The sequence below is a fragment of the Oncorhynchus kisutch genome, linkage group LG13 (assembly GCF_002021735.2).
Source record: "Oncorhynchus kisutch isolate 150728-3 linkage group LG13, Okis_V2, whole genome shotgun sequence".
In the NCBI taxonomy this organism is placed as follows: Eukaryota; Metazoa; Chordata; class Actinopteri; order Salmoniformes; family Salmonidae; genus Oncorhynchus; species Oncorhynchus kisutch.
The window spans coordinates 40,866,207-40,882,303 of NC_034186.2; the positions used below are offsets into that span (position 1 = coordinate 40,866,207).

The 16,097-nt window shown below is 42.2% G+C and overlaps 1 protein-coding gene across 6 annotated transcripts in view; it reads right to left on the bottom strand.

Annotated features, from left to right (window-relative positions):
- The window catches only part of LOC109902377 (cAMP-specific 3',5'-cyclic phosphodiesterase 4D), a 170,682-nt gene that overhangs the window by 7,785 nt on the left and 146,800 nt on the right, over positions 1-16,097 (bottom strand). For all 6 annotated transcript variants that reach the window (XM_031786254.1, XM_031786255.1, XM_020498679.2 and 3 more), the window contains 6 exons: positions 8,405-8,577; positions 7,109-7,207; positions 6,759-6,923; positions 5,097-5,196; positions 4,748-4,902; positions 2,386-2,508 (listed from right to left, as the gene is read on the bottom strand). In XM_031786254.1, coding sequence (XP_031642114.1) covers positions 2,386-2,508; positions 4,748-4,902; positions 5,097-5,196; positions 6,759-6,923; positions 7,109-7,207; positions 8,405-8,577 — 815 coding nt within the window. The remainder of the gene's footprint in view (positions 1-2,385; positions 2,509-4,747; positions 4,903-5,096; positions 5,197-6,758; positions 6,924-7,108; positions 7,208-8,404; positions 8,578-16,097) is intronic.

A 16,097-nucleotide genomic window follows, 5' to 3' on the forward strand; every position in this document is an offset into this window, starting at 1 on the left:
CTGCAGATGGTGAGGGCTAGGGCCATTCCCCCCAGAAATGTCCGGGAACTTGCAGGTGCCTTGGTGGAAGAGTGGGGTAACATCTCACAGCAAGAACTGGCAAATCTGGTGCAGTCCATGAAGAGGAGATGCATTGCAGTACTTAATGAAGCTGGTGGCCACACCAGATACTGACTGTTACTTTTGATTTGTACACCCCCTTTGTTCAGGGAAAACATTCCATTTCTGTTAGTCACATGTCTGTGGAACTTGTTCAGTTTATGTCTCAGTTGTTGAATCTTGTTATGTTCATTCAAATACATGTTAAGTTTGCTGAAAATAAACGCAGTTGACAGTGAGAGGACGTTTCTTTTTTTGCTGAGTTTATAACATGGTCTGAGAATAACAATATTGGCAGGCCAGGCATATAGCCAATATGCTGTGATAATGTAGTAGACCTACCGCACAAACCTCATTCCTACAAAACATTTTTTAAGTCATGCGAAAGTGAACTGCATTGGGATCAGTGGTCACCAACCTTTTCTAAGTGATTGATAGTTGGTATTCAGCAGTCTTAAAAGTATGCCTTATTTACTTTGAAGAACTACTATAAAAGTGATTTTGTCAGACAGCATAGGCAGCAGCTCTATATAGATTATTTGATGACTTTGAATGAAATATTACATTAATTCTTTGAGTAAAACAAATGTTGTATATACAACAACTGAAATATTTTATTAAAGTAACGTGAATAAATGATGGTTAATAAATGCTAAGTAGCAATGGGCAGCCACTACCATCATGGAACTTGTATGAATTGTTTTATTCTGTGTTGTTGCAGCATTCAGCCCGCATAAAGAATTGTGCAATTAAGTAAAAAAATAAAAACAAAATTTAAAAAACTTGGTGATATTATAATAATCTAACCAAAACCGAACCGAACTCAAAAAGCAAAAATTGCTCAGCACTAGTCACTTAGTGATTTAGAGGCCCCATGCAGAGGCCAGTCTGAGGCACCCCCATGTCTATTCAACAAAAGCCGGCTTTAAAAAGAGCCGGCTTTATTTAGGTGAGCGGAGCAGAATGAAAAGCCTAACTGAAAACATTTGAAATGTCCTTCACTAGTAAAGGTTTTGTATCACCACATACTGTAGAACAGGGGTGGTCAATCATTTTGTCTCGAGCCACATCGGGTTGTCAGAATTCAACAGCAGGCCGCACAATTTTTTTTCCAGATAGATTTGTTAGTCAAAAGAACATTTGCAGGCCATAAAAGGGCAGTTATTTTAAAACAGGCTTATACAGTAGGTCCTTTATCATTTCAACATACTTTCTATCTCATTTTAGGGATGCACTGATGTGGAAATTCTGGGGCCAATATGTGATATTTTCATTGGAATATCGACCAATAACCGATAAATATGTTTTAACATTTTTTGGCCTTTTTTTGTGCCCCTTTTTCTCCCCAATTTCATGGTATCCAATTGGTAGTTACAGTCTTGTCTCATCGATGCAACTTCCGTATGGACTCGGTAGAGGCGAAGGTCGAGAGCCGTGTGTCCTCAGAATCACAACCCAACCAAGCCACACTGCTTCTTGACACAATGCCCACTTAACCCTGAAGCCAGCTGCACCAATGTGTCGGAGGAATCATCGTACACCTGGCGACCATGTCAGTGTGCACTACGCCCGGCCCGCCACAGGAGTCACTAGTGCATGACGGGATAAGGACATCCCTGCCGGCCAAACCCTTCCCTAACCCGGACGACGCTGGGCCAATTGTGTGCCTCCCCATGGGTCTCCCGGTCGCGGCCGGCTGCGACAGAGCCTGGACCCGAACCCAGACTCTCTAGTGGCACCGCTAGCACTGCGCTGCAGTGTCTTAGACCACTGCGCCACTCGGGAGGTCTACATTTGATGGCCTTTTTAACCATTCTAGCACATATACAAACTGCAACCAACTTTCAGAAAATATGTTAAATTAGTTGAATATGGGAAAGGTGTACATTTTTATTTGCATAAAAAATGAGTGAAATGCATCGTAAAGGTATGCTAATGGGAATGTTCGGGAAAATATAATCATGGTAATAATGTGTGTAGAAAGAAAAGATATGCATTGTTTTCAATTGTGCTTTTCTCACAGTCCCTTCTAATGTGTTCTTCCAGCTTAATGAGTTTAGTAGAGGAAAATGGAAAGAGTCTTAGCTTTCAGGAATTGGGTCATAATAGCTAATAGACCCAAGTGTTCAAAAGTTAAGATAACAGAGAAATTATGTATTATTAAACAAAATGATGCCAAGTTCACAAGAACCCTAATGACATGAGGCCCTGGGCAATTGCCTGAGTTGCCTAATGGTAAGTCCACCACTGCCTGTGGCGTCTACTAATCTAGGAATGACCTCTGACCTGGATGCGGTCTGAGTAGTTGTCCAGCAGCAGCACTCCCAGACTGGTCACCTTCTTGGTCTCCACCATGGTCTTCAGGTCAGCCAGGAAGTTCATGTGCTTGGACATGTCAGTGGCCAACACCTGCAGAGGACAATACCCATTGATCACACTTATTTCAGTCACTAAGTCCAATGGCTCAGTGGGTTAGAGCATGGTGCTGCCCACATCCAGGGTTGTGTTGTGGGTTTGATTCCCATATGGGCCACATGCTGAATATACCGAGTGTACAAAACAATAGGAACACCTTTCTAATATTGAGTTGCAGCCCCTTTTGGCCTCAGAAAAGCCTCAATTTGTCGGGGCATCAAACCAAATCTTATTTGTCACATACACATGGTTAGCAGATGTGTAGCGAAATGCTTGTGCTTCTAGTTCCGACAATGCAGTAATATCTAACAAGTAATCTAACATAACAACTTCACAACTACCTTATACACACACAAGTGTAAAGGAATTAATAAGAATATGCACATAAAAATATATGAATGAGTGATGGCCGAACAGCATAGGCAAGATGCAGTAGATGGTATAGAGTACAGTATATACATATGAGATGAGTAATGTAAACATTATATAAAGAGGCATTGTTTAAAGTGGCTAGTGATACATTTATTACATATATTTTCCATTATTAAATGACTAGAGTTTAGTCAGTATGTTGGCAGCAGCCACTCAATGTTAGTGATGGCTGTTTAACAGTCTGATGGCCTTGAGATAGAAGTTGTTTTTCAGTCTCTCGGCCCCCGCTTTCATGCACCTGTACTGACCTCTCCTTCTGGCTGATAGCGGGGTGAACAGGCAGTGGCTCAGGTGGTTGTTGTCCTTGATTATCTTTTTGGCCTTCCTGTGACATTGGGTGGTGTAGGTGTCCTGGAGGGCAGGTAGTTTGCTCCAGGTGATGCGTTGTGCAGACCTCACTACCCTCTGGAGAGCCTTATGGGCGGAGCAGTTGCCATACCAGGCGGTGATACAGCCCGACAGGATGCTCTCGATTGTGCATCTGTAAAAGTTTGTGAGTGTTTTTGGTGACAAGCTGAATTTATTCAGCCTCCTGAGGTTGAAGAGGTGCTGCTGTGCCTTCTTCACCACGCTGTCTGTGTGGGTGGACCATTTCAGTTTGTCCGTGATGTGTACGCCGAGGAACTTAAAACTTTCCATCCTCTCCACTACTGTCCCGTCGATGTGGATAGGGGGATGCTCCCTCTGCTGTTTCCTGAAGTCCATGATCATCTCCTTTGTTTTGTTGACATTGAGTGTGAGGTTATTTTCCTGACACCACACTCCGAGGGCCCTCACCTCCTCTCCGTAGGCTGTCTCGTCGTTGTTGGTAATCAAGCCTACCACTGTAGTGTCGTCTGCAAACTTGAGAATTGAGTTGGAGGCGTGCATGGCCACGCAGTCGTGGGTGAACAGGGAGTACAGGAGAGGGCTGAGAACACACCCTTGTGGGGCCCCAGTGTTGAGGATCAGCGGGGTGGAGATGTTGTTACATGCCCTCACCACTTGGGGGCGGCCCGTCAGGAAGTCCAGGACCCAGTTGCACAGGGCATGGTCGAGACCCAGGATCTCTCGAGCTTAATGACGAGTTTGGAGGGTACTATGGTGTTAAATGCTGAGCTGTAGTGATGAACAGCATTCTTACATAGGTATTCCTCTTGTCCAGATGTGTTAAGGCAGTGTGTAGTGTGATTGTGATTGCGTCTTCTGTGGACCTTTTGGGGCGGTAAGCAAATTGAAGTGGGTCTAGGGTGTCAGGTAGGGTGGAGGTGATATGGTCCTTGACTAGTCTCTCAAAGCACGTCATGATGACAGAAGTGAGTGCTATGGGGAGGTAGTCATTTAGCTCAGTTACCTTAGCTTTCTTGGGACCATGGTGGCCCTCTTGAAGCACTCAAACCGGTGTACCTGGCACCTACTGCCATACCCCATTCAAAGGCCCTTAAATATTTTGTCTTGTCCATTCACCCTCTGACTGGCATACACAATCTATATCTCAAGGCATAAACATCCTTCTCTAACCTGTCTCCTCCTCTTCATCTATACTGATTGAAGTGGATTTAACAGGTGACATGAATAAGGGATCATAGCTTTCACCTTGATTCACCTGGTCAGTCAATGTCATGGAACGAGTAAGTTCCTAATGTTTTGTGTGTGTTAAATTGTACCGTTAAGTGACTTTGGGAAAAAGGTTTTGCTAAATGGCCATGTTATTATGATGTTAGCTAATTCATTATCATGTTTAACTATGATAACAGAGAGTTGTGTAGATATAATGTTATTTATATCTGATTCCAATTCATTCAGTCAGTCAGTGTCTCACCATGTCGATGACCATCTTCCTGAGGGACTGTCCCTGTTTCTTGCTGAGGCTCTGGAAGATGTCACAGTTGTCCTCCTGCAGCAGCTTGAAGCCCACGGCCAGGTGGTGGTTCTCCAGGACAGATGCGTCGTTGTACATCAGAGCCAGCTCAGAGTCTACAGTAGGAACACCCACAACTATAGTAACAACAAGCAACAACAATTCCAAGGCACTCCTGTATTCAGTGATGTAACGCCTTACAGATGCTATAATGTAGTCTTCACAGTAGTAGATCCAAGACACATTTTGCACCAAAGGACATATCCTTTATATCTAATCAGTGAGATTGCTAGAGAGGGATGGAACTGACTTGTGTTGATGAGGAACTGGTTGGACACTCCGGGATGATCCACGTCATGTATGGCACTGCTAAACAGAGCAGCCATGATCTCCAGGTCAGTGAAGACAGCCTGAAAACAATCAACACACACTTTTGTGTTACTACTACTGTTAAGTGTATGTTAAGTGCCTAGTTAAATAAAGGTTAAAAAAAACAAGTGTTACTAAGTACACTGCTCAAAAAAATTAAGGGAAAACTTAAACACAACACAATGTAACTCCAAGTCAATCACACTTCTGTGAAATCAAACTGTTCACTTAGGAAGCAACACTGATTGACAATACATTTCACATGCTGTTGTGCAAATGGAATAGACAACAGGTGGAAATTATAGGCAATTAGCAAGACACCCCCAATAAAAGAGTGGTTCTGCAGGTGGTGACCACAGACCACGTCTCAGTTCCTATGCTTCCTAGCTGATGTTTTGGTCACTTTTGAATGCTGGCGGTGCTTTCACTCTAGTGGTAGCATGAGACGGAGTCTACAACCCACACAAGTGGCTCAGGTAGTGCAGCTCATCCAGGATGGCACATCAATGCGAGCTATGGCAAGAAGGTTTGCTGTGTCTGTCAGCGTAGTGTCCAGAGCATGGAGGCGCTACCAGGAGACAGGCCAGTACATCAGGAGACGTGGAGGAGGCCGTAGGAGGGCAACAAATCCAGCAGGAGAACCTTCTGCTGCCTGCAACATCCTCCAGCATGACCGGTTTGGCGGTGGGTCAGTCATGGTGTGGGGTGGCATTTCTTTGGGGGGCCGCACAGCCCTCCATGTGCTCGCCAGAGGTAGCTTGACTGCCATTAGGTACCGAGATGAGATCCTCAGACCCCTTGTGAGACCATATGCTGGTGCGGTTGGCCCTGGGTTCCTCCTAATGCAAGACAATGCTAGACCTCATGTGGCTGTGTGTCAGCAGTTCCTGCAAGAGGAAGGCATTGATGCTATGGACTGGCCGCCCGTTCCCCAGAACTGAATCCAATTGAGCACATCTGGGACATCATGTCTCGCTCCATCCACCAACGCCACGTTGCACCACAGACTGTCCAGGAGTTGGCGGATGCTTTAGTCCAGGTCTGGGAGGAGATCCCTCAGGAGACCATCCGCCACCTCATCAGGAGCATGCCCAGGCGTTGTAGGGAGGTCATACAGGCACGTGGAGGCCACACACACTACTGAGCCTCATTTTACCTTGTTTTAAGGACATTACATCAAATTTGGATCAGCCTGTAGTGTGGTTTTCCACTTTAATTTTGAGTGTGACTCCAAATCCAGACCTCCATGGGTTGATAAATTTGATTTCCATTGATAATTTTTGTGTGATTTTGTTGTCAGCACATTCAACTATGTAAAGAAAAAAGTATTTAATAAGAATATTTCTTTCATTCAGATCTAGGATGTGTTATTTTAGTGTTCCCTTTATTTTTTTGAGCAGTGTATTAACACTTAACGTGGGGATTTTTTTTTTACCTTATCTTTACGATTAAAACCATGAACAAATGCCTTCTCCCTCAATATGCATTGATAAAGTTGATGAAATCCAAAGCCATGCACAGGGCAAGTCAACTAACTGGATTAGAATATAGAATATGGCTGAACATCATCCTGTAATCTTCCTCATAATGGAGCGTCCCATACCTCCAGGGCAGGGGTGGAGAGGAGGATGTGAGTGGACTGTACCACGTCGGCAGCATGGATGTTGTTGTGGTAGGCCACGTCGGTGTGGTAGTGGTCCTCCAGGGTCATCATGAAGGTGACGAAGGTGTCGGCTGGGATCTTAAAGTTCTTCAGCAGCTCTCGCTCCTGAGTTTGGGGAGCAACAGAAACCAGGCTCACAGAAGAGTAAACCAAATACGTAAGAAACATAGGGGTAAAGTATTGCAGCGAATTCGGGGTAGCCAAGACCGGGACTCAAACAATACACTAAGAGTTTCAAACGCCTCGGTGAGAATGCTAGAAAATGCTACAAAGTAATGGGAGACTCATACCTGGAAAATGGAGTACATCACCACCGTCAAAGGCCGATTCCCCGAGTATTCAGCTATCTTGAAAATATCTAGACCCCATCTGTTGATGTCTTCAAATTCCTAGAATGACAACACAACATTCAGTGAGAAAAAGTCTGGCATGGCAAAAATATTTGATTTATTTAACTTGTTTAACATGCATAGCAAAATACATGAATACATGAAAATGGCACAAAAAAGTCTGACTTTTTCCAATTGCGATCCTCCAGAGGGCAGATGATGTGACGAGTGATAATGCGTTATAACACGTCACTGACGGCAGTAGATTATAACGGCATTACATAAATAACATTAAAGGTCAAGCAATAAGCATTAAAGTACAGTAACTTATCCATTCTTCACTGTAACATGGGGTAAACAAACTCAGTAGCTACGCAATACCACTCATACATTACAGTATTCGACAGATCATAAAACAGTGCCTTCAAGTACCACAATCCTATGGTCATAATGAGAGGGGGGAACCCATTGTACAAATCATTAATTGCCGTTTTTCTAAATAAAGGCCCTGTGGCCAGGTGCTTTTATACCACCGTATTTACGACTATTGTAAGCCCTCCAGTCATAAAAATGCGAAAATGTTTTAGGGATGGAATGAAGAGATTCATATAGTATTTGTAGTATGTCTGACGTATGAAAGCACGTAATGGTCTCTACCACTCAGCCACACAAACCTGCACTGACGTTCTTCACATTCACACATACCGATGTACTCATGCTCACACAATCTCTACTGACACCTCGCACACTCACTTCTTACCATACACATACCACATACGCTGCTGCCAAAATGGATTGATTAATTATAGAGATTCATATTACCATTCGATGCTGCTATATTGTTTATTACCATTATTAGTATTACCATGGGTATTTATCCTGCTAACAGCGACTTTACATGTACATTCCTTCCTCATTCGCTCCAGTACCCCTGCACATTGAAATAACGCTACTGGCACTGCACTGACCTGTATACAAGACCTGTACAGTATATAACTGTTTCTTTATTACTATAGTTAAGCAATTCACTGTACTGTTTTACACCTGATGTATCTTGTGCATGTGACAATAAAACTTGAGACATAATGTGTTTTTCTTCACATATAGTAATACGGTCTCTAAGCAGGCGTTTTTATCCAAAGGTCTGTCTTCCATGCGGGAAACAAACCATTAAGCTGCCAACATCATGCTCTAACCCACTGAGCTTGGAGTGTGTTTGTGCCCGTCTGTGTAAGTGTGTGTGTGCTTGGCACCCACCGTTGCCAGTAGACCCTCATGGAGCGTGGTGACCCCAAAGCGGGGGATCTGGGTAGGGGCAAGGCTGGGGCTGAGTGCAGGTTTCTTCACCGCAACAATCTGGGACATGGGCCTCTTCTTCTTGTCCTTGTCTTTAAGAGGCCCAGACATAATCTCCACATCTTGCTGCTTTTCTACAAACACACACAGAGAGAGAGCGAGAGAGAGAGAGAGAGAGAGATTTCTTTCAACCAATATAGGGGGACACAGTTGATGATTGTTAATATTAATAACTATAGCTAATCTAATCTTTTTCCATCACAAATCAGGTGAGCAATCAATTAGACTAGGACTAGGAATACGGCTTCGACCGATAACTCTGCAGCAAATGTAATGTCTCAACCAAGAATGATTCCTGGTAGTCAGACAGTGACAAATATAACAAGCTCTATTTTCATGTCATCCGACCTTAGCACCGGCTGGAGTTTGATAAATGGCATTGGCACTTGGATTGAAACCAGTGCTATGGTCAGACGACATGAAAATAGAGCTCTTGTGGTGTGGAGTTGCTTACCAAGACGACATTGAATGTTCCTGAGTGGCCTAGTTACAGTTTTGACTTAAAATCAGCTTGATAATCTATGGCAAGACTTGAAAATGGCTGTCTAGCAATGATCAACAACCAACTTGACAGATCTTGAAGAATTTTTTAGAGAATGATGTGCAAATATTTTACAATCCAGGTGTGCAAAGCTCTTAGAGACTTATCCAGAAAGACTCACAGCTGTAATCGCTGCCAAAGGTGATTCCAACATGAATTGACCCAGGGGTGTGAATACTTACGTAAATTAGATTTCTGTATTTTATTTTCAATACATTTGGAAACATTTCTTAAAACATGTTTTCACTTTGTCATTATTAGGCATTGTGTGTAGATGGGTGAGGAGGAAACCTATTTAATCAATTTTGAATTCAGGCTGTAACAACAAAATATGGAATAAGTCACGAGGTATGAATAATTTCTGTAGGCACTGTATAACAAAACATTATACAGAACTATAAACAGTTGGTGAGCATCCACAACAGCTGGCAGTTTATCATTGATTGTTCTGCAGTAGCCTACACCTGTCAATCAACTGATCAACGCATTCTACTGCAGGCTGTATGGCCTATTAATAATGTGGTAGCACAGACCATTCAGTGTGTGTTCATTGTCATAGTGACAACTGCAAATTGTCCTTCAATGTAAATGTAACGAAAAAATAATGTAGAAACTCGTATTTAAATGTAGCAATTTAACAACAAATGCTGTTTAGCCAATGTATCTTTTATATCATGTTATTGCTTGCCTCGTTGCTTAAGTGGTTGGAAGTTATTTCCATTTTTCGAATGGTTGTCAATTCGTTTGAATCTTCTTTTTCACTGTGCTCATCTCTCTGTATATCCTGTGCAATCATTTGCAATGCATCAGTGCAATAATGTTATCATCACTGGCCAAAGATCCCACCAACACGCACTCCTAAGATTTCCACAACAGTTAAGTTGGCCTAGACCTATTTTACATTCAGCAATCAGCAGCCCTGCTTCTCTCCACAAAAAGGCTATTGGGCATAGTTTAAAATATATTATAGCTTTTGTAGCTTATAGCTTTTCCTGGGATTTCAAGAGAAGAGGAATAGCGGAGAGGCTTGCCTCCATAAAGCCAATTGCACACGGGAACGGCTGGAAGAGAAAAAGGCTGGAGCTGTGTAGCCGAAGTAAGAAGCTAAATATTAACTAGATAGGCCATTAATTAGCTAAATACTAGGGCTATACATATTTACCTGTCAAAGAAAAAAAGGTTGACAGATTATAAAATGGCAGATCAGTGTGTTCATCCAGGCTGTGCTTTGCACTCCCCGGGCACGCAAAGCTCCACTATTGATTAGGCCTACGTTTTTTAGACAATACCATTTTCTACCTAGGCTACAACACAGTGAAATGTGGACTTTTTTTATGGTTATCAATTGAGTACACAAGTATTGACTAGGGCTGTAAACTGCAGCTATGTAGGCTAATTTGAATAACTGCTCAAACTTTCTGTTTTGAATGCTTCATGCCGAAATAACTGCATCCAGCCTAGGCCTGATTTTGCAACCATTTGGATCAGTTATGAATCTATTCTCTACAGTTTACAAGGTCCAGAAAGGTACATTAGCAGACTAATCATTCAAGCTAATGTAGTCTAGCTTTTCCTGGGACTCCAAGAGCTAAAGGCGAATAGCTGCCTGTAGCTGAAAGGACCCATGAAGACAGACTACAGAAGTGTAGCCTAAATGAATTAGCTAAACAAGAAAATTATCATTATCATACAATAATGCATTTTATCCGATTTTTTTCTGGTGAGTAAATCATTCTAGTCTAGGCTGTTAATTAACTGCATTGAATATGGCATTTCAATAACCATTTTGAATGCATGTTTCATTACGAAATAATAATAATTTAGCCTAGTCTTTTAGACAGTTTAGGTCTAAGGTCCAGAAGGGCACATTAGCAGGCCAGTCATAGTGCGTATTTTGTCAGGATGTATCGTGCGTTAACATACACTATCTGAAAATATGGCCTTCTCATACTGATATACAAGTTTGTTGTGGATCATCATTCTCCTAATTCGTCCTATATCAGGCAAATTTGCCGCGCGTTCTGCCTTCTCGCCTCGCGTTCCAGGAACCAATAATGCTTCTATTGAACAACTTTTTGATTGGTTGTTAATGTTTTATCGTCGGGGGGACAGGGGGATCACTCAGAAAATTATCCAAACGATAGCCATTGTTATCGTTCTCCACTATTTTTGTACTTATCGTTTAGTGTGAAAGCTCCTGTTCACTTGAATTAGAGTTGTCTTTGATTTGTATTTATTTCAAATGTTTTTATTACACAAAAAGAGTGCAAAATTTCCATTCACTATAATGGGGGGATCCTGTCTTCTGCTAACAATGCCTGCAGTACCGCGATCGGTCTTGAACTTCCTTGGCTGCAATGAGAGGGGGCAGTTGTGCTGCCACATTATTAGTTAAAGCGTGCGTTAGTAAATTCACTCTGGCTATCTACTCTGATTTCAGAGCACTCTGTCTGCACTCTGAGCCTAACCACCTCTACTAGGACGAGTAAAATGGTCAGAGTGGTGTTTTCTCATTTGTGTCTAGAAGTAGCTAGCAAGCTAGACAACTTTAGCCAGTTAGCTTAGGTGCCTGACTGCCATTGTAAGGTCAGAACGCTCGGATCAATAAGCTCTTAATTTACAAACGCCCAGAGCGTCCTCTGGCACTCCAGAGGGAATTTACAATCACACACATCCTGATGCAAAAGGCAGCCTAATAATATTATGGTCTCCATGGCAATGCCACACAATGTGTCCAGTAATGCCAGGCTGACATGCTAACAGGCTAGAAGACATGCATGACTAAATATGCATATTTGTGTACTCTTATGCAGGGGCACAACCTTTATTATAAATGAGAATACAGTTGAATTTGGAAGTTTACATACACTTCGGTTGGAGTCATTAAAACTTGTTTTTCAACCACTTCACACATTTCTTGTTAACAAACTATAGTTTGGGCAAGTTGGTTAGGACATCTACTTTGTGCATGACAAGTAATTTTTCCAACAATTGTTTACAGATAATTTCACTTATAACTCACTGTATCACAATTCCAGTGGGTCAGAAGTTTACATACACTAAGTTGACTGTGCCTTTAAACAGCTTGGAAAATTCCAGAAAATTATGTCATGGCTTTAGAAGCTTCTGATAGGCTAATTGACATAGTTCGAGTCAATTGGAGGTATACATGTGGATCTATTTCAAGGCCTACCTTCCTACCGAATCTCTTCATACCAACGTGACAGAATAATCGACCATTGAGGGAGACAGCAGGAATGGTCCGTCAATTGGAGGTGTACCTGTGGATGTATTTCAAGGCCTACCTTCAAACTCAGTGCCTCTTTGCTTGACATCATGGGAAAATCAAAAGAAATCATCCAAGACATCAGAAAAAAAATGGTGGACCTCCACAAGTATGGTTCATCCTTGGGAGCAATTTCCAAACACTTGAAGGTACCACGCTCATCTGTACAAACAATAATACACAAGTATAAACACCATGGGACCACGCAGCCATCATACCGCTCAGGAAGGAGAAGCGTTCTGCCTCCTAGTGATGAACGTACTTAGGTGTGAAAAGTGCAAATCAATCCCAAAAGAACAGCAAAGGACCTTGTGAAGATGCTGGAGGAAACGGGTACAAAAGTAGCTATATCCACAGTAAAACGAGTCCTGTATCGATATAACCTGAAAGGCCGCTCAGCAAGGAAGAAGCCACTACTTCAAAACCGCCATAAAAAGCCAGACTACAGTTTGCAACTGCACATGGGGACAAAGATTGTACTTTTTGGAGAAATGTCCTCTGGTCTGATGAAACAAAAATAGGACCTTTTGGGCAGAATGACCATCGTTATGTTTGAAGGAAAAGGGGGATGCTTGCAAGCCGAAGAACACCATCCCAACCGTGAAGCACGGGGATGGCAGCATCATGTTTGGGGGTGCTTTGCTGCAGGAGGGACTGGTGCACTTCACAAAATAGATAGCATCATGAGCAAGGAAAATTATGTGGATATATTGAAGCAACATCTCAAGACATCAGTCAAGAAGTTAAAGCTTGGTCGCAAATGGGTCTTCCAAATGGACAATGACCCCAAGTATACTTCCAAAGTTGTGGCAAAACGGCTTAAGGACAACAAAGTCAGGGTATTGGAGTGGCCATCACAAAGCCCTGACCTCAATCCTATAGAAAATATGTGGGCAGAACTGAAAAGGCGTGTGTGTGCAAGGAGGTCTTCAAACCTGACTCAGTTACACCAGCTCTGTCAGGAGGAATTGGCCAAACTTCACCCAACTTATTGTGGGAAGCTTATGGAAGGCTTCCCGAAATGTTTGACCCAAGTTAAACAATTTAAAGGCAATGCTACCAAATACTAATTGAGTGTATGTAAACTTCTGACCCACTGGGAATGTGATTAAATAAATAAAAGCAGAAATAAATCACTCTCTACACTATTATTCTGACATTTCACATTCTTAAAATAAAGTGGTTACCCTTACTGACCTAAGACAGGGAATTCTTGCTCGGATTAAATGTCAGGAATTGTGAAAAACTGAGTTTAAATATATTTGGCTGAGGTGTACAGTGGGGCAAAAAAGTATTTAGTCAGCCACCAATTGTGCAAGTTCTCCCACTTAAAAAGATGAGAGGCCTGTAATTTTCATCATAGCTACACTTCAACTATGACAGACAAAATGAGAAAAAAAATCCAGAAAATCACATTGTAGGATTTTTAATGAATTTATTTGCAAATTATGGTGGAAAATAAGTATTTGATCAATAACAAAAGTTTATCTCAGTACTTTGTTATATACCCTTTGTTGGCAATGACAGAGGTCAAACATTTTCTGTAAGTCTTCACAAGGTTTTCACACACTGTTGCTGGTATTTTGGCCCATTCCTCCATGCAGATCTCCTCTAGAGCAGTGATGTTTTGGGGCTGTTGCTGGGCAACACGGACTTTCAACTCCCTCGAAAGATTTTCTATGGGGTTGAGATCTGGAGACTGGCTAGGCCACTCCAGGACCATGAAATGCTTCTTACGAAGCCACTCCTTCGTTGCCCGGGCAGTGTGTTTGGGATCATTGTCATGCTGAAAGACCCAGCCACGTTTCATCTTCAATGCCCTTGCTGATGGAAGGAGTTTTTCACTCAAAATCTCACGATACATGGCCCCATTCATTCTTTCCTTTACACGGATCAGTCGTCCTGGTCCCTTTGCAGAAAAACAGCCCCAAAGCATGATGTTTCCACCCCCATGTTTCACAGTAGGTATGGTGTTCTTTGGATGCAACTCAGCATTCTTTGTCCTCCAAACACGACGAGTTGAGTTTTTACCAAAAAGTTATATTTTGGTTTCATCTGACCATATAACATTCTCCCAATCTTCTTCTGGATCATCCAAATGCTCTCTAGCAAACTTCAGACGGGCCTGGACATGTACTGGCTTAAGCAGGGGGACACGTCTGGCACTGCTGGATTTGAGTCCCTGGCGGCGTAGTGTGTTACTGATGGTAGGCTTTGTTACTTTGGTCCCAGCTCTCTGCAGGTCATTCACTAGGTCCCCCCGTGTGGTTCTGGGATTTTTGCTCACTGTTCTTGTGATCATTTTGACCCCACGGGGTGAGATCTTGTGTGGAGCCCCAGATCGAGGGAGATTATCAGTGGTCTTGTATGTCTTCCATTTCCTAATAATTGCTCCCACAGTTGATTTCTTCAAACCAAGCTGCTTACCTATTGCGGATTCAGTCTTCCCAGCCTGGTGCAGGTCTACAATTTTTTTCTGGTGTCCTTTGACAGCTCTTTGGTCTTGGCCATAGTGGAGTTTGGAGTGTGACTGTTTGAGGTTGTGGACAGGTGTCTTTTATACTGATAACAAGTTCAAACAGGTGCCATTAATACAGGTAACAAGTGGAGGACAGAGAAGCCTCTTAAAGAAGAAGTTACAGGTCTGTGAGAGCCAGAAATCTTGCTTGTTTGTATGTGACCAAATACTTATTTTCCATCATAATTTGCAAATAAATTCATTAAAAATCCTACAATGTGATTTTCTGGATTTTCTTCCCCTCATTTTGTCTGTCATAGTTGAAGTGTACCTATGATCGAAATTACAGGCCTCTATCATCTTTTTAAGTGTGAGAACTTGCACAATTGGTGGCTGACTAAATACTTTTTTGCCCCACTGTATGTAAACTTCCAACTTCAACTATATAATATGTTTCTAAACACTTCTACATTAATGTGGACGCTATGGATAATCCTGAATTAATCGTGAATAATGACGAGTGAGAAAGTTAGGCGCACAAATATCATATCCCCCAAGACATGCTAACATCTAACCATTACAATAACAGGGGAGGTGAGCATTTTTGGGGGGTATGATATTTGTGCAGTAGCATCCACATTCATGTAGAAGTGTTTAGAAACATATTATATTCTTATTTACAATAAGTGACCACAAAATTACCCAAAAAGGGTCATATTAGTTTGTGTAGAAATGCAGGAAATGAGCTTTAAATGCCCCCCAAAACTGACAGGGGCTCCAGAGTTCCCCCAGACCCCACACCAGGTTGTGTCCCCCCCCCCCCCCACTTCTAAAACAAAAGTTGCACCTCTGCTCCTATGTAACCAAACACTGTGCAACCTATGTTCACCCTCTGAATATGTTGGACTGTTCAGTACTCCAACACATTATATACTGTACGGTACATTAGGAAAATGTTTAGACCTCTTCCCCTTTTCCACATTTTGTTACTTTACAGCTTTATTTTAAATGGATCTAACAATTTTTTAAAACTCAATCTACACACAATACCCCATAATGAGAGCAAAACTTTTTTAGAATTCTTTTTGCAAATGTATTAAAAATAAAAAACAGAAATCCCTTATTTACATAAGTATTCAGACCCTTTGCTATGAGACTTGACATTGAGCTCAAGTGCATCCTGTTTCCATTGATCATCCTTGATGCTTCTACAACTTGATTGGAGTCCACCTGTGGTAAATTAAATTGGTTGGACATGATTTGGAAAGGCACACACCTGTCCATATAAGGTCCCACAGCTGACAGTGCA